A 24,080-nucleotide genomic window follows, 5' to 3' on the forward strand; every position below is an offset into this window, starting at 1 on the left:
ATTCCTTTCCACAGCAGTGAAAATGGATTGCACTCACAAAGTTCTGTCGTGCAACAACAGTACCCAGCTGAGAGCATCTCCAACAGGTGCTGCAAAAGACGCGCCCGCGTGGTAAAATTTGGGTTTAGCGCGCGCCGGCTGGTTCCCCGCACTCCAACGGTGGGGGGAAGTTACCGCGCGGGAGAAAGCGGCACGCGGCGCGGTAGATTTGGCGCGCCGCTTCGCGCGCCTATAAAATGCCGTGCTCGCCACGCGCACAAACACAGCCACGCGCCCTCCCCTCACAACCTCGCTGCTTCGCCGCGCCACCATGCCGCCGCGCCGCCGGGGTTCGTCGGGCTACCGTGGCATCCGCGAGCGCCCCAACGGCTGGTACTCCGCCGAGATCCGGTCCGGCGACGTCCGGCTCGGCCTCGGGTCGTTCCGGAGCGCGTACGACGCGGCGGCGTGGCGGTTGGATAGGCCCCGGACGTAGATGAACTTCCGGAACGTCTTCACGCGCGAGCAGGTGCAGCGCGTCGCCCCTCCGCCGCGTCTCATCACCGACATGGACCGTGCCGACCACGCTCGGCGCTGCCGCCGCCTCCTCATCGCCGAGGAGGACGAGCGAGCCATGGCGGAGTGGCGCCGTCGCCACCCGAAGGACGTCGTCGACGAGCGTGCCTACTGGGCGGAGAGGACGGCAAGGCGCCGCGCGGAGCGGGCGGACCGGCGTCGGCGGAAGGCATTGGCGAATGCGCAGTGCGACATTCAGCAGGTGGGAGGTCGATCTTCACGTCAGACGATGAACGTTGGGACGACATTTGGCTCAATACCTCGGACAACACCGACGAGGATGATGATGGTGATGATGGTGGTAGCGATTTGGAGTAGTTTCTATCTAGTATGCCGTAGTAGTTTCTATCTAGTTGCACCGTAGTTCTATCTATCTATGTTTTCGAAATATCTATCGTTGCACCGATGTAAAATACCTTTGTATCGTTTTTTTATCTATGCAATTTATTTTTATTTTTTATCTATGCAATTTATCTTTATTTTTATGCTTCTGAAAATGTTTACGCGCGCGCTGCATTTTAGCGCGCTGCTGGAGCGGTGCACGCGTGCTGCATTTTAGCGCGGCTGCTGGAGCTAGCGCTGCGCGCCGTGCCAAATCAGACGATGCGCGCGCAGCAAATCTGTTTTTTACGCGCGGCGCGTCCGGCGCATGTTGGAAATGCTCTGATAAGAAGTCACTTCATTTATTGGATCAAAATTACAAAGGCTGCTCGTTGCCATGCGTATACAGGCACGCTACAGAACAGACCACACACGATTGGCAAAAAGAAGTAACAAGCAGGTCAGACACACACACGCAGAGCCAGGCGTCAAAATCCACCGTACTCCTTAGAAGACGGCCGTGATCTCGGCCTCCCCGAGCACGTGCCCCTCGATGGCCTCCATGACCTTAAGAGGCAGCAGCAGCAGTCGGGGAGGGCCGTGCTCGTGACCTTCTACGTGGCGAGGCCAAGGAGGAAAGACGGCGGCGGGCTCGTCGCGGCATGTTCACCACCACCACCACCACGATGTTCACCATCACCACCACCACCACCTTCATCACGGAAGCGACGAGGCGCGACGGCGGGGTTCGGAGAACCGCAGGTCCTACGACCGCCGGGCCGAGCTGCTGGAGTACTCGCGGCAGATGAGGGCCTCGGCTGCCGCGGCGACGGCGAGGCCGGTGCGCCCGGAGGAGCCCCTCCCCCCACGTCGCGACGTCGAAGCGGTGAGTGCGTGCGTCCGGTACGGCGTCCATCTTTGTCGGCTCACACATGCTGCACGGCGCGCCCCTGACCTGTCATCTCTAGTCGCAGGCCGGCGCGGGGCGTTACCCGGCCCACCCGCCGCCGTCGGCCGATCCCCGTTTTATTTACATAGCCGGACTGATCGAGTCCCTGTCGGGCGGTGCGGTGTGTCTTGCCGGCCACCCGCCCGCGGCGGGCGACGACCGTACGCTGGTGGAACGACGACGGCTGGAGCGCGCGGAGAGCGAGCAGCAGGTGAGGGGGCGGGTAGCCGATGACCGCAGGCTGGTGGAACGACGGCGGCTGGAGCACGCGGAGAGCCAGCAGCAGGTGAGGCAGAGGTGCCTGGGGATGGGAGGCGACTGGAGCTGGAAGAGGGTGCTCCGGCTCGTGCTGCCCTGCCAGAGCAGCACCGGCCGGCCGTCTACGAGGTCAAGGACAAGAGGCGGAGATGACGACGACGGCAAGGAGGATGGCAAGGCGGCCCGGGCGTGTCCGGCTGCAGTACAGCTGGTCAGCAAGTTGAAGGTATATACCTACGTAGCCTGTTGTTCTTCGTGAACTGCACTGCATGTGTGTTTTCAGTCAGCAAGATGCATTGCTGTCTACTGTCGGAGGGCGGAGGCGGCGACGAGGGGGTTGCTGAAGGATTTTTTTTCAAAATTGTGATGTTTTTTATAGCAAATTCGGAATCTATACATTCTCACATATTAAAATCAAAACTAGCACCCCGTCGGCCTCCAGTTGGCCGAAGAGGGGCTCTTCGGCTTACGGTTGATCGAAGTGGGCTCTTCAGCCTCCCGTTGGCCGAAAAATGCCCCAACTGTGCCGAAAAAGACTCTTTGGTCTGTCATAGGCCGAAGAGCACTCTTTGGTTAACCGTAGGCCGAAGAGTCCTTTGGCCCTCTTCGGCCCTGATTTTTTGTGTTAACGGGAGGCCGGAACTGCATGGCTACGCTCTTCTGCCTATGCTAGGCCTTGGGCCCCAAAGAATACTCTTTGGCCTACGGTTAATCAAAGAGTACTCTTCAGTCTACGGCAAACCAAAAAGTCTTTTTCGGCACAGTTGGGGCATTTTTCGGCCAACGGGAGGCTAAAGAACCCAATTCGGTCAACCGCGGGCCGAATAGCCCCTCTTCGGCTAACTAGAGGCCGACGGAGTGCTAGTTTTGATTTTCTTGCGTAAGGACATATAGATTCCGAATTTGCTATAAAAATCATCACAATTTTAAAAAAAAATCTTGCTGAAGAAGCTCTTCTCGACGTTCCAACGGCAACTGTCGCGGCGGGGCCGCTGAAACCATCAGGAGTGGAGCACATGCAGAGTCAGAAACCGGTGGCCTGCTGAAGAACCAAATGGCCTCATCGTGTTGTGGTGACAGAAAACGATTTCTGTATTCGAGGTGGTAGCAGGTCAGGGCCTGTAGAATTTTGCCGAGGTTTGATTTTGATCCAACGCAAGCTCATCTGCGGAGGCAAGGACGCAACGAGTTCAAAAGATCTTGATTCTTGCTTTTGGACTAAACCACGTCTAGTTTTGGCATTCAACAAAGCAAAAAAAAGATTTGCACCTCTTCGGCTAACTAGAGGCCGACGGAGTGCTAGTTTTGATTTTCTTGCGTAAGGACATATAGATTCCGAATTTGCTATAAAAATCATCACAATTTTAAAAAAAATCTTGCTGAAGAAGCTCTTCTCGACGTTCCAACGGCAACTGTCGCGGCGGGGCCGCTGAAACCATCAGGAGTGGAGCACATGCAGAGTCAGAAACCGGTGGCCTGCTGAAGAACCAAATGGCCTCATCGTGTTGTGGTGACAGAAAACGATTTCTGTATTCGAGGTGGTAGCAGGTCAGGGCCTGTAGAATTTTGCCGAGGTTTGATTTTGATCCAACGCAAGCTCATCTGCGGAGGCAAGGACGCAACGAGTTCAAAAGATCTTGATTCTTGCTTTTGGACTAAACCACGTCTAGTTTTGGCATTCAACAAAGCAAAAAAAAGATTTGCACCTCTTCGGCTAACTAGAGGCCGACGGAGTGCTAGTATTGATTTTCTTGCGTAAGGACATATAGATTCCGAATTTGCTATAAAAATCATCACAATTTTAAAAAAAATCTTGCTGAAGAAGCTCTTCTCGACGTTCCAACGGCAACTGTCGCGGCGGGGCCGCTGAAACCATCAGGAGTGGAGCACATGCAGAGTCAGAAACCGGTGGCCTGCTGAAGAACCAAATGGCCTCATCGTGTTGTGGTGACAGAAAACGATTTCTGTATTCGAGGTGGTAGCAGGTCAGGGCCTGTAGAATTTTGCCGAGGTTTGATTTTGATCCAACGCAAGCTCATCTGCGGAGGCAAGGACGCAACGAGTTCAAAAGATCTTGATTCTTGCTTTTGGACTAAACCACGTCTAGTTTTGGCATTCAACAAAGCAAAAAAAAGATTTGCACCTCTTCGGCTAACTAGAGGCCGACGGAGTGCTAGTTTTGATTTTCTTGCGTAAGGACATATAGATTCCGAATTTGCTATAAAAATCATCACAATTTTAAAAAAAATCTTGCTGAAGAAGCTCTTCTCGACGTTCCAACGGCAACTGTCGCGGCGGGGCCGCTGAAACCATCAGGAGTGGAGCACATGCAGAGTCAGAAACCGGTGGCCTGCTGAAGAACCAAATGGCCTCATCGTGTTGTGGTGACAGAAAACGATTTCTGTATTCGAGGTGGTAGCAGGTCAGGGCCTGTAGAATTTTGCCGAGGTTTGATTTTGATCCAACGCAAGCTCATCTGCGGAGGCAAGGACGCAACGAGTTCAAAAGATCTTGATTCTTGCTTTTGGACTAAACCACGTCTAGTTTTGGCATTCAACAAAGCAAAAAAAAGATTTGCACCTCTTCGGCTAACTAGAGGCCGACGGAGTGCTAGTTTTGATTTTCTTGCGTAAGGACATATAGATTCCGAATTTGCTATAAAAATCATCACAATTTTAAAAAAAATCTTGCTGAAGAAGCTCTTCTCGACGTTCCAACGGCAACTGTCGCGGCGGGGCCGCTGAAACCATCAGGAGTGGAGCACATGCAGAGTCAGAAACCGGTGGCCTGCTGAAGAACCAAATGGCCTCATCGTGTTGTGATGACAGAAAACGATTTCTGTATTCGAGGTGATAGCAGGTCAGGGCCTGTAGAATTTTGCCGATCCAACGCAAGCTCATCTGCGGAGGCAAGGACGCAACGAGTTCAAAAGATCTTGATTCTTGCTTTTGGACTAAACCACGTCTAGTTTTGGCATTCAACAAAGCAAAAAAAAGATTTGCACCTCTTCGGCTAACTAGAGGCCGACGGAGCTAGTATTGATTTTCTTGCGTAAGGACATATAGATTCCGAATTTGCTATAAAAATCATCACAATTTTAAAAAAAATCTTGCTGAAGAAGCTCTTCTCGACGTTCCAACGGCAACTGTCGCGGCGGGGCCGCTGAAACCATCAGGAGTGGAGCACATGCAGAGTCAGAAACCGGTGGCCTGCTGAAGAACCAAATGGCCTCATCGTGTTGTGGTGACAGAAAACGATTTCTGTATTCGAGGTGGTAGCAGGTCAGGGCCTGTAGGCAAGGATGCAACGAGTTCAAAAGATCTTGATTCTTGCTTTTGGACTAAACCACGTCTAGTTTTGGCATTCAACAAAGCAAAAAAAAGATTTGCACCTCTTCGGCTAACTAGAGGCCGACGGAGTGCTAGTATTGATTTTCTTGCGTAAGGACATATAGATTCCGAATTTGCTATAAAAATCATCACAATTTTAAAAAAAATCTTGCTGAAGAAGCTCTTCTCGACGTTCCAACGGCAACTGTCGCGGCGGGGCCGCTGAAACCATCAGGAGTGGAGCACATGCAGAGTCAGAAACCGGTGGCCTGCTGAAGAACCAAATGGCCTCATCGTGTTGTGGTGACAGAAAACGATTTCTGTATTCGAGGTGGTAGCAGGTCAGGGCCTGTAGGCAAGGACGCAACGAGTTCAAAAGATCTTGATTCTTGCTTTTGGACTAAACCACGTCTAGTTTTGGCATTCAACAAAGCAAAAAAAAGATTTGCACCTCTTCGGCTAACTAGAGGCCGACGGAGTGCTAGTTTTGATTTTCTTGCGTAAGGACATATAGATTCCGAATTTGCTATAAAAATCATCACAATTTTAAAAAAAATCTTGCTGAAGAAGCTCTTCTCGACGTTCCAACGGCAACTGTCGCGGCGGGGCCGCTGAAACCATCAGGAGTGGAGCACATGCAGAGTCAGAAACCGGTGGCCTGCTGAAGAACCAAATGGCCTCATCGTGTTGTGGTGACAGAAAACGATTTCTGTATTCGAGGTGGTAGCAGGTCAGGGCCTGTAGAATTTTGCCGAGGTTTGATTTTGATCCAACGCAAGCTCATCTGCGGAGGCAAGGACGCAACGAGTTCAAAAGATCTTGATTCTTGCTTTTGGACTAAACCACGTCTAGTTTTGGCATTCAACAAAGCAAAAAAAAGATTTGCACCTCTTCGGCTAACTAGAGGCCGACGGAGTGCTAGTTTTGATTTTCTTGCGTAAGGACATATAGATTCCGAATTTGCTATAAAAATCATCACAATTTTAAAAAAAATCTTGCTGAAGAAGCTCTTCTCGACGTTCCAACGGCAACTGTCGCGGCGGGGCCGCTGAAACCATCAGGAGTGGAGCACATGCAGAGTCAGAAACCGGTGGCCTGCTGAAGAACCAAATGGCCTCATCGTGTTGTGGTGACAGAAAACGATTTCTGTATTCGAGGTGGTAGCAGGTCAGGGCCTGTAGAATTTTGCCGAGGTTTGATTTTGATCCAACGCAAGCTCATCTGCGGAGGCAAGGACGCAACGAGTTCAAAAGATCTTGATTCTTGCTTTTGAACTAAACCACGTCTAGTTTTGGCATTCAACAAAGCAAAAAAAAGATTTGCACCTCTTCGGCTAACTAGAGGCCGACGGAGTGCTAGTTTTGATTTTCTTGCGTAAGGACATATAGATTCCGAATTTGCTATAAAAATCATCACAATTTTAAAAAAAATCTTGCTGAAGAAGCTCTTCTCGACGTTCCAACGGCAACTGTCGCGGCGGGGCCGCTGAAACCATCAGGAGTGGAGCACATGCAGAGTCAGAAACCGGTGGCCTGCTGAAGAACCAAATGGCCTCATCGTGTTGTGATGACAGAAAACGATTTCTGTATTCGAGGTGATAGCAGGTCAGGGCCTGTAGAATTTTGCCGATCCAACGCAAGCTCATCTGCGGAGGCAAGGACGCAACGAGTTCAAAAGATCTTGATTCTTGCTTTTGGACTAAACCACGTCTAGTTTTGGCATTCAACAAAGCAAAAAAAAGATTTGCACCTCTTCGGCTAACTAGAGGCCGACGGAGTGCTAGTATTGATTTTCTTGCGTAAGGACATATAGATTCCGAATTTGCTATAAAAATCATCACAATTTTAAAAAAAATCTTGCTGAAGAAGCTCTTCTCGACGTTCCAACGGCAACTGTCGCGACGGGGCCGCTGAAACCATCAGGAGTGGAGCACATGCAGAGTCAGAAACCGGTGGCCTGCTGAAGAACCAAATGGCCTCATCGTGTTGTGGTGACAGAAAACGATTTCTGTATTCGAGGTGGTAGCAGGTCAGGGCCTGTAGGCAAGGACGCAACGAGTTCAAAAGATCTTGATTCTTGCTTTTGGACTAAACCACGTCTAGTTTTGGCATTCAACAAAGCAAAAAAAAGATTTGCACCTCTTCGGCTAACTAGAGGCCGACGGAGTGCTAGTTTTGATTTTCTTGCGTAAGGACATATAGATTCCGAATTTGCTATAAAAATCATCACAATTTTAAAAAAAATCTTGCTGAAGAAGCTCTTCTCGACGTTCCAACGGCAACTGTCGCGGCGGGGCCGCTGAAACCATCAGGAGTGGAGCACATGCAGAGTCAGAAACCGGTGGCCTGCTGAAGAACCAAATGGCCTCATCGTGTTGTGGTGACAGAAAACGATTTCTGTATTCGAGGTGGTAGCAGGTCAGGGCCTGTAGAATTTTGCCGAGGTTTGATTTTGATCCAACGCAAGCTCATCTGCGGAGGCAAGGACGCAACGAGTTCAAAAGATCTTGATTCTTGCTTTTGGACTAAACCACGTCTAGTTTTGGCATTCAACAAAGCAAAAAAAAGATTTGCACCTCTTCGGCTAACTAGAGGCCGACGGAGTGCTAGTATTGATTTTCTTGCGTAAGGACATATAGATTCCGAATTTGCTATAAAAATCATCACAATTTTAAAAAAAATCTTGCTGAAGAAGCTCTTCTCGACGTTCCAACGGCAACTGTCGCGGCGGGGCCGCTGAAACCATCAGGAGTGGAGCACATGCAGAGTCAGAAACCGGTGGCCTGCTGAAGAACCAAATGGCCTCATCGTGTTGTGGTGACAGAAAACGATTTCTGTATTCGAGGTGGTAGCAGGTCAGGGCCTGTAGAATTTTGCCGAGGTTTGATTTTGATCCAACGCAAGCTCATCTGCGGAGGCAAGGACGCAACGAGTTCAAAAGATCTTGATTCTTGCTTTTGAACTAAACCACGTCTAGTTTTGGCATTCAACAAAGCAAAAAAAAGATTTGCACCTCTTCGGCTAACTAGAGGCCGACGGAGTGCTAGTTTTGATTTTCTTGCGTAAGGACATATAGATTCCGAATTTGCTATAAAAATCATCACAATTTTAAAAAAAATCTTGCTGAAGAAGCTCTTCTCGACGTTCCAACGGCAACTGTCGCGGCGGGGCCGCTGAAACCATCAGGAGTGGAGCACATGCAGAGTCAGAAACCGGTGGCCTGCTGAAGAACCAAATGGCCTCATCGTGTTGTGATGACAGAAAACGATTTCTGTATTCGAGGTGATAGCAGGTCAGGGCCTGTAGAATTTTGCCGATCCAACGCAAGCTCATCTGCGGAGGCAAGGACGCAACGAGTTCAAAAGATCTTGATTCTTGCTTTTGGACTAAACCACGTCTAGTTTTGGCATTCAACAAAGCAAAAAAAAGATTTGCACCTCTTCGGCTAACTAGAGGCCGACGGAGTGCTAGTATTGATTTTCTTGCGTAAGGACATATAGATTCCGAATTTGCTATAAAAATCATCACAATTTTAAAAAAAATCTTGCTGAAGAAGCTTTTCTCGACGTTCCAACGGCAACTGTCGCGGCGGGGCCGCTGAAACCATCAGGAGTGGAGCACATGCAGAGTCAGAAACCGGTGGCCTGCTGAAGAACCAAATGGCCTCATCGTGTTGTGGTGACAGAAAACGATTTCTGTATTCGAGGTGGTAGCAGGTCAGGGCCTGTAGGCAAGGACGCAACGAGTTCAAAAGATCTTGATTCTTGCTTTTGGACTAAACCACGTCTAGTTTTGGCATTCAACAAAGCAAAAAAAAGATTTGCACCAGCCGGGAATCGAACCCGGGTCTGTACCGTGGCAGGGTACTATTCTACCACTAGACCACTGGTGCTTCATGTCACTAATGGTATTTGGCAGTTTCCATTCCTTCCCACCGCAGTTATTAAAACGGATTGCAATCACAAAGATCTTTAGTGCAACAGTACCCAGCTCATAAGAGGTTACTTCACTTATTGGATCAAAATTACAAAGGCTGGTCGTTGCCATGCGTATACAGGCACGCTACAGAACAGACCACACACGATTGGCAAGGAGAAGTAACAAGGTCAGACACACAGAGCCGAGTGCCAAAATCCACAGAGCTCCTTAGAACACAGCCGTGATCTCGGCCTCCCCCAGCACGTGCCCCTCGATGGCCTCCATGACCTTGTCCACTGTCACCTGCAAAATCCAGCACCACGAATCAGTACTCGCTCACACGTTAAAAAGCTCAGAGCAGAGTCTCTACGACTGAAGTTTGTAGGTGCACTTGCCTTGTTGCCGAGGCTGAGCAGGTCGTCGAGCGCGTAGAGACGGAACTGGATGCGGTGGCCGTGGGAGTCGGGGACGGGGCCGCGCCACCCGGGCTGCTTCCAGTCGTTGACCCCCTCCTGGACGCCGCCGTCGCCCCCGCCGGCGTTGGCGTTGCCCCCGGCGCCGGAGAAGCCCTCGGGCAGGCCCTTCTCCTCGGGCGAGATGTTGACGACCACCCAGTGCGTCCAGGGCACCCGCTCGTCCGCGTCCACGTCCTGCACCACCACCGCCAGCGACCGCGTGCCGTCGGGCACCCCGTACCACTCCAGCGGCGGCGAGATGTCCTTCTTCGCGCCCTGCCCCTCCAGCGTGTACTGCCGCGGCAGCCGCCCCTCGTGCGCCGACACCGGCGGGCACACCAGCCTCAGGCTCTCCTGCGCCATCTCGCTTCTCGCCGGCCGGCCGCTCTGCCCGCCTCTCTCTTCTCCTCCCCCGCGGCTGCTGCTGATGCTCGTGCGATGAGTTTGCTGGATTGTTCTGGTTGCTGTGAGGCTGTGTGTGAGTGAGTGACCATGCGCTTGACGTGGTCGGGTTTATAACGGGGAGGGTGGCACGCGGCGGGGGGATTCCGCGGGACGCGTGGCCGGCGGTGCGGGGTACGTGTAGGTGTAGTCGGCTGGAGGCGTGGCGTGGGTTCCTGGAGGGTCGGCGTCGTCGGGGACCCCGCGATGAGAAGAAAATCTGGGAGACTGCAGATTTGCGATAGTGTTTTTGAAACGAGGATCAGATTTGCGATAGTTAATCCGTCGTGCTCGCTTCCTGCTTTGGCCAGGTGTCCCGTGCCGTGCCTGTCTCTTTTGGGCACGAGGAAGGCCATGAAAGATTTGCTTTCGCTTACTAGTGGTACTCTTTTTGTTTTTCCTTTTTGATTGAAATGGTCATTTCTTTTCCAGTCTGCTATTCGTGGATTAAGAGGGTGTTGGAATGGGTGTGTTTTTACTTGTGAATTAACTAAGATTTGTTCCTATTTCTTTTCCCTAGCTGTTATGGCCTGTCCGGACAAAGATAAGGACTGAGAATCGTACAAGTGTCCATCCCAATGGCATTACATCAGGAAAATCATTATGGCCCTCAATTGTGCATATATAATTCAAATCAGACGACGAAGGTTCTAGATAGCTCACAATGTTGCATAGTTGTCTTTTTTTTTCTTGAGACAATGTTGCATAGCTGTCATTTGTCAACATAAATGAAAGGAAATGGATGAGCTATTGAATTGCATAGTTGCCAAGTGATCTACGTGCGTGGTTTGCATGGATTCGGAGAGGAGGAACGAGGGACGTGGGCGGGCAAATGAGGCTCAGTCAACTGTTGTCCATGGACAAATGGAGGGTGGGGGGCACACATTTGATGTTTATGGTTGGAAATGCTCTAACTGGCTGTGCATGCTTGCAGTGCACGTGTACCATTAGAATCATGTTTACTTTGATCATGAACAATGTTCTCATATAGACTTAGCCTAACATTTTCATTTGATACTAGAGTTTTTCCTCATAATTTCTTTCAAACAATTTGCATTAATTATTCCTTCATGCTTTCTATTTGGAAATCTTGCTAGTTTCAGTTTGTATCTCTTTGTGATAGTATTGGGCGAGAGTCTCCCCTAATTTGTGAAGGCTTTGTCAGCCAATAGATGATTCGTCGTCGACATAACTCTCTGAAATAGTTAGACTCGACACCGTACAATGTATTGTTCATCAAATGCAAATAATAACAATGAAGTCCCTTTTGAAAGATTTTTTATTATACGACTAGCCTTGAGGTATTCCCTAATTTTTTCAGACGGTACAACAATGAGCACAGTGTCATAAGTCACAATAGCTACAGAAACTACCTACTCGGCAACAATGCCAAACTGTGTAGACGCTGCAGCATTGGCAAGCATATGCATTCACAGCACAAATCCAACATTCCTTCACTGTACATGCTAATGTCGACACAAAAAATTGCTATTAATTATTACGCTGTTATATATGGCCACATGCCTTGAAATAAGGAGATATTTTGGTTCTCTAGAAAACAAGCATCACAAGTCCTTCTTTTCTCCAAATACATAATTTGTGATTCCACATTGGCAGCTTGTATTCCCTGGAGATAAGCTTGGGAAAAGAATTCTACGAGACCAGGTCTCACGCGAGATCCATCCTGATGGATGACACGTGGCATTCACAAATCACAAAGCATCCTCCACTTAAAATCAGAGGGGGGGGGGGGGGGGAGATTAGATGCTTTGTGATTTGTGAATGCCACGTGTCATCCATCAGGACGGGTCTCACCTGCTAACCGTGAGACCTGGTCTCATATGATTTTTTTTCATAAGCTTGTCACATATCACATATGACTGCGCCACTGCGGCTATATCAGCTTACAAGTGTTCTCTGAAGCGCTAGAACTTCACCATACATCGACCGCCTTTTGCACTTTGAGGGCCTATGGCATCCCTCATTTTGTTCTTTCAGAAACCATGTGGGGCTGAATACAACCACCGGATTCGTTGTCCGGTGACAGGACGCAACGCAAACTGATCTTTGCAAATTTGCGGCATTTTACGATGGTTGCCGCTGATTTGATACCCACCCACAATTATGATTGCAGAACCTTGATTCTGTTCCAAGTCCTTCTAGCTGAATATGATAACATTCCCAGGGATATGCAACATAACTCTCATTGTCACTTGATTGTCTTGGCCAACTTGTTGGGACAACCTCGCAGGGGTGGCTACTTGCAGGCTTGCTGGATACTGAAGCAACGGCGTGTGGCACATTGCTGACTCAAGTCCTCAGTTTTGATTTCTCAGCTCGAATTTCATATCAACAAAACTTGCTATGATTTGCCGGCTGGAGACTCTTCTCTGATTGGGGCTTCCTACGAAGTTTTTACAAGGTCAGAAGAAAAGAAAACAGTATGTTGAGGCCAATCAGGGCTACACAAATTTTGCTTTGCAGAAACTTGTATCGACATCACAATGACATGGCAGAATGGCACTATCCTCTTTTATTTTTGATGAAATTTCCGTTTATTTTCCTTTCACGAGGCATGAATTTGTTCTTGGTGAATCAACAGGAGTGTGGGAATAAAATGGGGTTTTACTCTTGTGATGATGAAAAACCGACATTTTTTATTAAAGACATACTACTAGGAAAGAAAAATGAAAGGCACAATAATTGTTAGATTAACACGTTACAAAAAATTCCATTTGCAACTTCCAACGGAGGTGATCATTGATATCCCAGGATTTGTCGTAGAAAACTAACATACCAAAGTTTATCATCCGGTTTGTTTATGCATTTTAACAATATTTATATGTTGCAATTCTATACTTAAAAATACAAATTTATGTAAAAATAAAATAATATACGCAGCAAAGTGCATGCTTTACACTATTTATACAGTATTGTCCCTACGGGTTGTTGTTGTTGTTGTTGTTTGTGACGATGATGTCTCATTGTTGTTTGTGTCTATTTTTTGCAAATGGAGTCAGATCATGGTTTCTTGAGCATAACCAACTCATAGTTGAATGGGTAGTTATAACATATTACTAAAATATAGGAGAGAGAATGTAGATAATATGTATATTGACTATCTGCTGAAAAATTGTGAGATTTTGAGAGGGGATCTTTTTAGACCGATAAAGATGCTCTGAGAATTCCTCGGGAAGAGAACCCTATTATCCTTCCTTTTTTCTTAAAAAAGGTGGGGTTCTTGTTGGTGACCTTATCATGGGAGAAGAGGAATGTTGCCGTTGGGTAAGGCGTTGACTCCACATATAACTGAAGCCCGTCCTTGTTGTTGGTACCGAGGCTTACACCCGGAATGTCGAACGCTTGGGCCACCATGCAATTTCGGAGTCAAACACAAATTACTGAGTAGAAGGTGGGTCTAGTTGATTTTTTTTCGTTTCATATGTAAATTTGCAGAGTATATGAAAAAGTTTCTCACACACGGAGGGGGAGGAGGAGGGGTGGGGGGGGGGCATGTGTTGGGGATATGACTACTGGAGGTAAACCGGCTAGGAATGGCCGGGTTAACTCCATGAATATAGAAGCCCATGAAGACGTGAGGATGGTGGCGCTTTACAAAGGCCCAAGGCCCAAAGGCGAGTTAAATCCTGTAGATGTAAACCGACTCTTTCATGTAACTTGTATTGTAAGTTAGAAAGAATAGAGACTGAGCCGGCCACGTTTATGATCCGGCCTTGGGACTCTCTAAACCGGCGGACGTCAACCTATGTATATAAAGGGACGACCCGACGGCGGTTTAGGGACAACAGACAACAACTCGAAAGCCAGGCAAAGCGGATTCGCTCCCTGGTCATCGAAACCCCAGCAATACCAATCACAACTAGGCGTAGGCTTTTACCTTCATCGAAGGGGCCAAACTAGTATAAAATCCCTCGTGTCCCTTGTCCGGTTTAACCCCTTCAAGCTAACCTATAGCGATGGCTCCACGAATAAGTCCTTTCACGAGGACATCTGCCGTGACAAACCCACGACAGTTGGCGCCCACAGTGGGGCTATCGCACGATGGTTTCGAGTTCTTGATGGGCAACTTCGAAGGACTCAAGGGATACACTGTGGGCCGGATGACAAAGAGTCGTCGCGGCAAGCTCTACATCGACGATGCAGGATGGGGTCTCGAGGCCGGTTCAATCGAATATGGGTACCGGGTCCCCTTTGGTGGGTTTCACGTCTTCATCGGCAAGATCGGCGAACCGGGCCCTGAGCCAGACACCTGCACCGACGTCATCGAGACGGCTCAGCGTGCGAGCCCTACCCCGGTTTAGCCCGCAGCAAGGCATGTTTTCATAGGTGTCATCCATGGAGCGGAGTATGAGGATGGATCGGCATCTGGTGGAGAAACCGTTGTTTGTTCTGATGACGAGTCTTCGACTGGAGAGACCGAGTCGCTGTATCAGCTGCAGGACGGCCGGATTAGTGGAGGTTCCGATGGCAATAGTATTCTGGACCCCCTCGATCTGCCAAACCGGGTCGCTGTCTTCATGGCCGGAACACAACCAGCGCAACACTCTTCTACCGCCACAGCGATGTTCTCCGATGCAGCAACAACAACGCCAGCAGGAGTAGGGGGCTCTGCGCCGCCTCCTGCTCAGGTTTTGTCTGATTTGTTCGACGCTTTGGCAACATTGATGGCCACGGAGGTGGATGCGGCAGCCCGAGATCAGCACAACACGGAGATTGCAAAGGTGAAAGATCAGATAACTCAGGCTAAAGTGGATCTGGCAGCAAAGAACGCCAGGATGGCTACAGAACAGGCCGAGTTGGAAGCTCAGGCCTACCGCCTTAGGTTGGACCAGAATGCCTAAGATGAGGTCATGAGAAGAAGATACCGGTCGCACCTCCCGTCGGGTTATGAGCCAAGAAATCTCTTCAACACGCCAGGAGCCGGAACCAGTAACCAGCCAGTGGTAAACCGGACGGAGGCGCCAGGAACAGGAGCGTCGGTTCAGCCGCGCACAATGGACCCGCCTCGTTAGAACAACGTTGTACCGCAGTATGTTCCAACGCCCCCGGGGCATTACTCCAACCCATTAGACAACATTGTGGCCGCCGCTTCACGATTAGCAGCACTCCCAGCTGACAGCGAGTCATCAGTGGCGATTGAGACACGACGTGCCAGAGAGCTCCTTCAAACAGCTTTAAACCAGCAACAGGCTTATTCGCATAGTCGCGAGAGGATTCATTCCACCCCCCGTCCGATTCGGAGCTACAGCAGGCACGTTGAGGATGAACCGGCTGTATCAAGTAGTGCACGTCACCGTAACTCGCCGCGAGGGCACAACCCGGTAGGTGGAAGTGTTAATGTGCAGGATGTGGTTGATCATGGTCGTGCACGTCGAGAAGTCGAGTTAGCAGCTCTGCATGCAGCTCGTCAACCTACTCCGGTTCGCCCTAACGCTTCAGTGGAGCCAGGCATGGTCTTCAGTTCTTTAGAGGTGCCGTGTCTTACCCCTGCTTTGCGTAATGTGCGACTGCCCAAGGATTTTAAGGGACCTCATAAGGTGCCCAATTACACCGCCGATTTGCAACCGGAGTCATGGGTGGAGAGTTATGAGATGGCGATGGAGATGCTGGACGTGGATGAAGCAGTGTGTGCTAAATACTTCACCATGATGTTGGAGGGGACAGCTCGAACCTGGTTAAAGAGCTTACCAGCTAACTCTGTCGGGTCATGGGCTGAGCTAAAGCACCGGTTTATCCAGAATTTCAAAGATACATGTAAGCAGCCTATGTCAATTGTGGACCTAGCCGCTTGTGTTCAAGAGGAGGGGGAGTCTACTACGCATTGGGTGAAGTGAGTCTTAGCTATTTTGCATTCATCAGACCGCATTAATCCAGATACAACAGTTTTGACGTTGGAGGGCAACTGCCGGTTTATGCCATTAAAGTTGAAGCTAGGGAGGCTCAACCATCACTGCAATGACATGTCAACCCTTATGGACGCTTTGGTGAAATACGCCGATTTAGATAGTACCAAGGACCCTGAGTCAGAGGAGGACAAACCGGGAAAAGGGAAGAAGAACGGCAACACCAAGGGACAACAGCATAACTCGGCAGGTCATGGGAACAATGGTAAGCACAAAGCAGACAATAGTTTGGACTTTGTGGCTAACACCAATACTCAGGATAACGGTCAGCGTCGTAAAGGCAAACAACCCCAGAGAGGCGGAGGGTCAGGCCCCAATCTGGAGCGCCTGTTAACTCAGCCTTGTCCAAAGCATGGATCAAAGGAGAGGCCAGCTTCACATCTTTGGAAGGATTGTTACATCATGCGAGAGTTCAGGAACTCCAATATGTTTCAATACAACAATGGCCTGCCTGGCGGTTCAGGAGGTGGCTTTCATGGGCCGGGTTATGGAGGCAGCAGCTCCGGTTCAGGATTTCAAGGCAATCAAACCGGACATAGCAATCAAGGGAACCAGGGCAACCGGGGAGGTTATAACCATCAAGGGAATCAGCAGCAGCAACAGTCGGGTTATCAGAGCAATCCAAAATAGTTGAATAGTGGGCAGTATCATGTCTTCACCACTAGCTTGTGCAAGCGTGATCAGAAGCTTCACAAGAGGGCTGTGAACTCTGTTGAACCGACAGTGCCTCGGTATTTGCGCTGGTCTGAGCAACCCATTTTATGGAGTAGAGAGGATCACCCACCTCGGGTTGATAATCCGGGTCATCTGGCCCTAGTGGTGGCACCTTAGGTTGGGGGGGTATAAGTTCACCAAGGTGCTTATGGATGGGAGAAGCAGTATCAATATTCTTTACTATGATACCTTCCACCGCATGGGGTTGACGGATAAGAATCTTAAACCGCCGAACACCGTTTTTCATGGCGTGGTGCCCGGTAAGTCTGCGTATCCAATGGGCAAGATAGCCCTAGAGGTGGCCTTTGGAGATGATCATGATTCGAGGTCAGAAACATTGACTTTTGAGGTGGTGAAAATCAAGAGTCCGTATCACGCCCTGTTTGGACGACCGGCTTATGCCAAGTTCATGGCAAGGCCGTGTTATGTTTACCTGCAGCTTAAGATGGCAGGTCATAAGGGGACCATCACAGTGCACGGGAGTAGGAAGATCGCTTTGGAATGTGAGGAAGGCGATGCAGCTTACGCTGAGTCGGTTTATGCCATAGAAGAGCTGAAGTTTTATAAAGACAAGGTTGATCCGACAGACATGACTTCTTTGAAAAAGCCAACTACGGAGAACGATCCGGCGTTGAAGTTTAAATCGGCCACAGACACTAAGATGGTTGATTTTGTTCCTGGCGATTCGTCCAAACAGTTCAGCATCAGCGCCAACCTGGATCCCAAATAAAAAGCACGCTCATCGAGTTCATCCGTGAGAACCGGGACATCTTTGCATGGAAGCCTTCTGACATGCCAGGTGTACCGAGGGAACTCTGTAACACCCCGGTAGTTAAGCTACAGTAACCACACACTAATGGTGCCATGTCATTGCGATTAAATTTCTAAACCTCACTTGGATCCAAACCGAATTCAAATTCAAATTAAAAAGAGTCAAATTTTTATTTCTTCAAACGGTAAAACAAAAATGTCTGCTGGGTTGCCAAAATTCACTAACAATTTTCCTGAAAGAAACCAACATTTTATGAGAAATTAAAATGCCCTTAAACTAATTAAAATTGGACCAACAACTTTTAATTGATCCTTTTCAATTTCAATAAGTATTTGCACATTTCGAAATAACTTGCAACTTGCCGTGCTAGCTCATAGCATTACATAGTATTTATGTGTCAAGTACCTTGTTGAACCAAAAATCCTTTGCCTTTAATAGAAATAGCAAAACAATAGCTAAAAATAAAACAAAATTAAAAGAAAAGGAAACAAAGCCCCCTGCTGGGCCGTGGCCCAGCTGTCCACCAGGCCACAACCGGCCGGCCCAGTCGCGCCCCACCCCACTCTCCATAACCCCCTAGGAAACCCTAGCCCGACCCCACGATCCCCACTCCCCCCCTTATCCGCCGCCGCCCACAGGGGCGCTCACGCGTACGCATGAGTCCTCGAGGGAGAGGAGCTCCCTCGTGCTCGACGACCGCGCCCCGACGCCGACTCCCCACCTCGTCGCCGCCTCGCCGTCCTCCTCGCCGGAGCCACCCCGCCGGCCTACTCCTCTCCGTCACACCGTCCCCGTCTCCCTCCCCGAGCCCCGCTGCCTTGACCCCACGACCGCCGGTGAGGCCCCCGACCACTTCTCTCCTCCCCCCGCGCACACGTTGACCGCGCCCGCCTGCCGCCGCCCATGGTCGTCAGCGCCCGCTCCCTCCTGTCTGCGCACGTGCACCCACCCGCTCGCCCATCTCGGCTTGTTGCCGCTGCTGCTTCTACCTGCTGCCGCTGTGCTACCCGCTAGCGCGGCTGCTCACCTCGCCGTGGCTCCGCTCCCCTGCATGGCTGCGTCGACGCGCCCGCCGTGATGCCCTGTCTTGTCCCAGGGGCCACGCTCGTCGCCCCCTGCTGCCTTGCCCTGTCCGCGCCGGCCAACGCTCACCCCCTCGCCGCTGCTCCCGCACGCCTGCTCCCCGCTACCCCAACCGCGTGCCTAGCCCCGCATCGCCGCCAGCGCCCTGACACCCTCCGTCGGCAGCCTCACCCGCCTCCGTCGGCAGCCTCGCCGACGCCAGTGGTCGGGCGCCCGTAGTGCCCATTCGAGCGGCGCCCGTGCCCTGCGCCCGCTTCCCGTTCCGCCCGCCCTGGTTGGGCTGGGACCTTGACCGGTGGGGCCAGCCCCAGTTTAGAACGAAAAAAGAGATTTAAAAGAATTAAACATAAAATAAAATATTAATTAATTAATTAATTAACAGATTAATTAACTTAATTAATCTTAGTTAGGTTGACCTAATTACTAATGAAACTAATTAACCTGTTTAATTAGTTTTAGTCAATGACAGTGCGACCCACCCCTAATTAGTCCTGATTAGGTAATTAATATGTTTAATTAATATGTGTCACTGACCAGTGGGACCCATTGGTCAGGTTGACCAGTCAACCCCTGTTGATTGTTGACATCAGCATGACACCATGCTGATGTCATAAACCCAATTTCGAATTAAATTAAAGAATTAATTAAATTCCAAAAATTAATAAATTCTTTTCAAAATCATATCTTTCAATTCGTAACTCAGATGGAAAAACTTTGTATATGAAAGTTGCTCAGAACGACGAGATGAGTCCAGATACGCAGCCCGTTCGTCCGCCACGCGTCCCTAGCATAGTGAACACGCAACTTTCCCCCTCCGGTTCATCTGCTCGAAAACGCGAAACACTGGGAATACTTTCTCGGATGTTTTCCCCCCTTCGCCGGTATCGCCTATCCCTATGTTAGGTCACCCCCAGCACAACGTATTGCCGCTTCTTGCTTTGTGTTACATTTGATTGCTTTGTTATTTATTGTGTTCCCCCTTCGTTACTCCTTTCCGGTAGACTCAGACCGATGTCCGTGTGTTCGACTACATCAGAGATGACCCCTCCTTCTTGCCAGAGCAACCAGGCAAGCCCCCCCTTGATCACCAGATATCGCCTACTCTTCTCTCTACTGCTTGCATTAGAGTAGTGTAGCATGTTACTGCTTTCCGTTAAACCTATTCTGATGCATAGCCTGTCATTGTTGCTACAACTGTTGATACCTTACCTGCAATCCTAAATGCTTAGGATGCTAGATTATCATCAGTGGCCCTACATTCTTGTCCGTCTGCCATGCTATACTATCGGGCCGTGATCACTCGGGAGGTGATCACGGGTATATACTTATACATATATACATGCTATACAGGTGGTGACTAAAGTCGGGTCGACTCGTTGAGTACCCGCAAGTGATTCTGATGTGGGGGCTGAAGGGGCAGGTGGCTCCATCCAGGTAGTGGTGGGCCTGAGTTCCCGACGGCCCCCGACTGTTACTTTGAGGCGGAGCGACAGGGCAGGTTGAGACCACCTAGGAGAGAGGTGGGCCTGGCCCTGGTCGGCGTTCGCGGTTATTTCAAGATAACACGTTTAACGAGATCTTGGTATTTGATCTGAGTCTAGCCACTGGCCTATACGCACTAACCATGACAGTTATGGGCACTCGACGTCATGGTATCAGCCGAAGCCTTTGTGACGTCAGCGACTAAGCGGCGCACGCCAGATTGGACCGTAAGCCTGCTCTTGTATTAAGGGGGCTAGTTCTGCTTCTGGCCGCGTTCACAACATGCAGGTGTGCAAAGGGCGATGGGCCCAGACCCCTGCGCCATAGGATTTAGACCGGCGTGCTGGCCTCTCTATTGTGCCTAGGTAGGGTTGCGACGTGTTGATCTTTCCGAGGCCAGGCATGACCCAGAAAAGTGTGTCCGGACAAAGGGGATCGAGCGTGTTGGGAAATGTGGTGCACCCCTGCAGGGAAGTTAATCTATTTGAATAGCCGTGATCTTCGGTAACAGGACGACTTGGAGTTGTACCTTGACCTTATGACAACTAGAACCGAATACTTAATAAAACACACCCTTCCAAGTGCCAGATACAACCCGGTGATCGCTCTCTAACAGGGCGACGAGGAGAGGATCGCCGGGTAGGATTATGCTACACGATGCTACTTGGTGAACTTACTATCAACTCTCTTCTTCTGCTGCAAGATGGAGGTTACCAGAAGCGTAGTCTTTGAAAGTACTAGCTATCCCCCTCTTATTCCGGCATTCTGCAGTTCAGTCCACATATGATACCCCCTTTTCCATTTAATACCAATGCATACATATGTAGTGTAGCTCCTTGCTTGCGAGTACTTTGGATGAGTACTCACGGTTGATTTGCTTCCTCTTTCCTCCCTTTCTATATCCGATTGATGCGACCAGACGATGGAGTCCAGGAGTCAGACGCCACTGTCGATGACGACTACTACTACTCGGGAGGTGCCTACTACTACGTGCAGCCCGCTGACGACGACCAGGAGTAGTTTAGGAGGATCCCAGGCAGGAGGCCTGCGTCTCTTTCGATCTGTATCCCAGTTTGTGCTAGCCTTCTTAAGGCAAACTTGTTTAACTTATGTCTGTACTCAGATATTGTTGCTTCCGCTGACTCGTCTATGATCGAGCTCTTGTAATCGAGCCCTCGATGCCCCTAGCTTGTAATATGATGCTTGTATGACTTATTTTATTTGTAGAGTTGTGTTATGATATCTTCTCGTGAGTCCCTGATCTTGATCGTACACGTTTGCGTGTATGATTAGTGTACGATCAAATTGGGGGTGTCACAAGTTGGTATCAGAGCCGACTGCCTGTAGGAATCCCCCTTCCACACTCCTTGGCCGAAGTTGAGTCTAGACATTGCAAAAACTTTTACTAACATGGCTGTGTGCCTTACGGGCCCACGTCGCCATTGGGTGGTATTAGGATCTTTTACTCCTTGTCTATACTCTGGGACTCTGATCTCTCTTCTATTCGGGTTAAATGAATTTTGCTAAATCTAACATTAGGATCTCGTTATCACTTTCACCCGGAGAGCCCCTTATTACTGATGATCGTTTGCTGCACATGAAGACCCTGAAGATACTCTCCGCTGTTAACCTGAGAACTTGTGTTCACCGCATTTGCAATTCCCCTTCCACCGTCAACCCTTATGGATAACTACTTGCAGTTGTTATTCTTACATTCATCCCCAGTTGGTCTTGTTATTACAAGATACCCCGAAATATTCGTCGTTGTTTCGATAATCCTTTGAGCTTACTGCCTTGTTGTTCTTTGTCACCTGAATACCCCTATGGATAATTCTCGCACTTATCGAGTATCCGCTCATCCCCCAGTTGTTCATGTGTTTCACAATGGTCTTCGAAATACTATTCGATCCTCCAAAAATCCTTAGTAGCTTATTGCTCTGCAATACTTGTCTGCTTGCATTATGGATGCTTTCCATATGTCTGGCAATATTCGTTAGTATCCTTAGACACCGTCATTTTGATCCTATTGATTCAACATGAGTGCGAATGCACGCAATCATCAGTTGATCCTTTTAAATTATCTTTCTGGCTCAGACATCATTTTTGAACATGAGCTTGTTCTCGACCAATCTGTTTGCCGTCAATTGTACCCTTAGGTCTAATTAAACTTATCCACCCTTGATCAGAGCGTCTGCTTCTGATCCTTCTATTTGGAAATCATAATTGCTTTGATATCTAAGCATCGAATCATTTAGGTGTTCTATAATCTGATGCCCTTGCATCCTTTCTTCAACTGATTGTGTGCCGATACTCACATCAGCTCCGCTATGGACCGTCAGATCCTTTATTGGATTATTATTCGACAGTGTCCTCCTTGTTCAATAACCTTGTGAGCCTTTCCTTGGATACATAATGCTTTTGGTAAATTGTATCCTCTGTTTTCTCAACCATGCTTTGTTTTCGAGCTGGTGGTATTTACGATTGAAGCTTGTGGTATATGTTTCCATGATACCCTGATGGGTTGAACCTATGCCTTTCTTAATCTGTGTGAACCCGAAAGTTTTCACGGGTGATACTCCTCTTGTAATTCACCAGGTAGGTTTTGACACTTAAATCATTTTTATCTAGAGCAGTGAATGAAAGGTTATACATTGAAGAAGTGGGAGTCGACCTTGAACTTTGTGTTCATGCCCATGGACACGATGTAGATCTTATCATTAAAGCTTCTCTTAAATTAAAATTTTCCCTTGGTATAAGTTCTTATATCTGGGATCCGGCCTTTTGCAATCATGGTTCCGACCATATGTTCTTCTTTGACCCCATTTCACAGGCAAGTTTAAGCACTTGTCTTCTGTGGATCAATACACCAGTCCAACCTTTACTTTGATCTTCCATCGAGTATTACACCATGGTACCTCGATAATATCAAGTACTACATAACCTCTTATGAGTTCTTCATCAAGTACTACATTCTCACTGATTCCAATTTTTCACGGGCCCTGAGTTATTAAACACTCAAAGACCGATAATTGAACCGAGTCCACACTACGGTTCAACAACTATTATAAATCTTCTTTGGTTACGAGTTTGTACCTGATCACATCCTTCCTACCCTATTTGGCTATAACATTACTGTGATGATTTTAACTTTGCTACCTGGTCCTGTTTCCCGGAGCACAACTTTTGACGATGAGCTAAGCTTACGTCGATCTTCCTCATCATACCATTTTGCCTTAAACAACGAGCTTGGTTTCGAGTTTGTGTCATACCCTTGGGTTCAATAACCTTTCGCTTCATCATTCCTTTGGCTTGATGTCATCGCCAATCGATTACATCTTCATGAAATCTCTCGACAAATGTGTCGTGATCATCATCAACATTATGAGCTCTTCCAGCATAACAATTGAATTCATGATGAGAAATACCATCCTTTCCCTCGATGATTTGTGTTATCATTGACCACTTTACTTCCTTCCCTCAAACACAAACTTGTTCGTGTTCTGGGTTATACCATGAGTTCCTTTCTATCCAACATTTGTTCTTCTTTATCTTGGAGTATTACCATCTTTTATGACAAGAATGTCGTGAGGATTACTCCACCTCTTAAAAATTCTTGGTATAGTGATACTTCTCACAAACACCATTTTTCTTGGTCCCCGTGTTGATTCTAACCGGGATACCAACAAGTGAACGATGCTGCTTGGATTCTATACTTCTAGCTAACCTATTGCTTGGAAGTTAGTGGTCGACATTTCATTCTCAGACCATTCATTATCGAATCACCATTTTAACATTGATCGTGCTACCTAGGCCCATATCTCGGGTGCACCTTTCAACCAATTATCAGTTGTGTATGCTTTCCTCGAGCATACATCATTAT

The 24,080-nt window shown here is 48.7% G+C and overlaps 1 protein-coding gene, 1 non-coding gene and 1 pseudogene across 3 annotated transcripts; 1 reads left to right on the top strand and 2 right to left on the bottom strand.

The window, feature by feature from the left end:
- Positions 1-475: 475 nt before the first annotated feature.
- On the top strand, positions 476-12,735 carry LOC147991875 (uncharacterized; annotated as a pseudogene). The gene is made up of 5 exons (XR_015613955.1): positions 476-757; positions 1,078-1,177; positions 1,334-1,762; positions 1,851-2,309; positions 12,477-12,735. The product of XR_015613955.1 is annotated as an uncharacterized LOC147991875 (transcript).
- TRNAG-GCC (transfer RNA glycine (anticodon GCC)) lies at positions 9,233-9,303 on the bottom strand. Its single transcript has one exon. It is a non-coding gene; the product is annotated as a tRNA-Gly (tRNA).
- Positions 9,382-10,290, bottom strand: LOC147991877 (PEBP (phosphatidylethanolamine-binding protein) family protein). Its single transcript, XM_087526508.1, has 2 exons — positions 9,725-10,290; positions 9,382-9,632 (listed from the first exon to the last, which is right to left on the bottom strand). Exons 1-2 carry the CDS (start codon positions 10,145-10,147, stop codon positions 9,558-9,560), a joined length of 498 nt encoding a protein of 165 aa, XP_087382634.1. The 5' UTR covers positions 10,148-10,290; the 3' UTR covers positions 9,382-9,557.
- Positions 12,736-24,080: the final 11,345 nt, after the last annotated feature.

The sequence above is a fragment of the Triticum urartu genome, chromosome 1A (assembly GCF_056163025.1).
Source record: "Triticum urartu cultivar PI428250 chromosome 1A, HENAU_Tu73, whole genome shotgun sequence".
Classification (NCBI taxonomy): domain Eukaryota; kingdom Viridiplantae; phylum Streptophyta; class Magnoliopsida; order Poales; family Poaceae; genus Triticum; species Triticum urartu.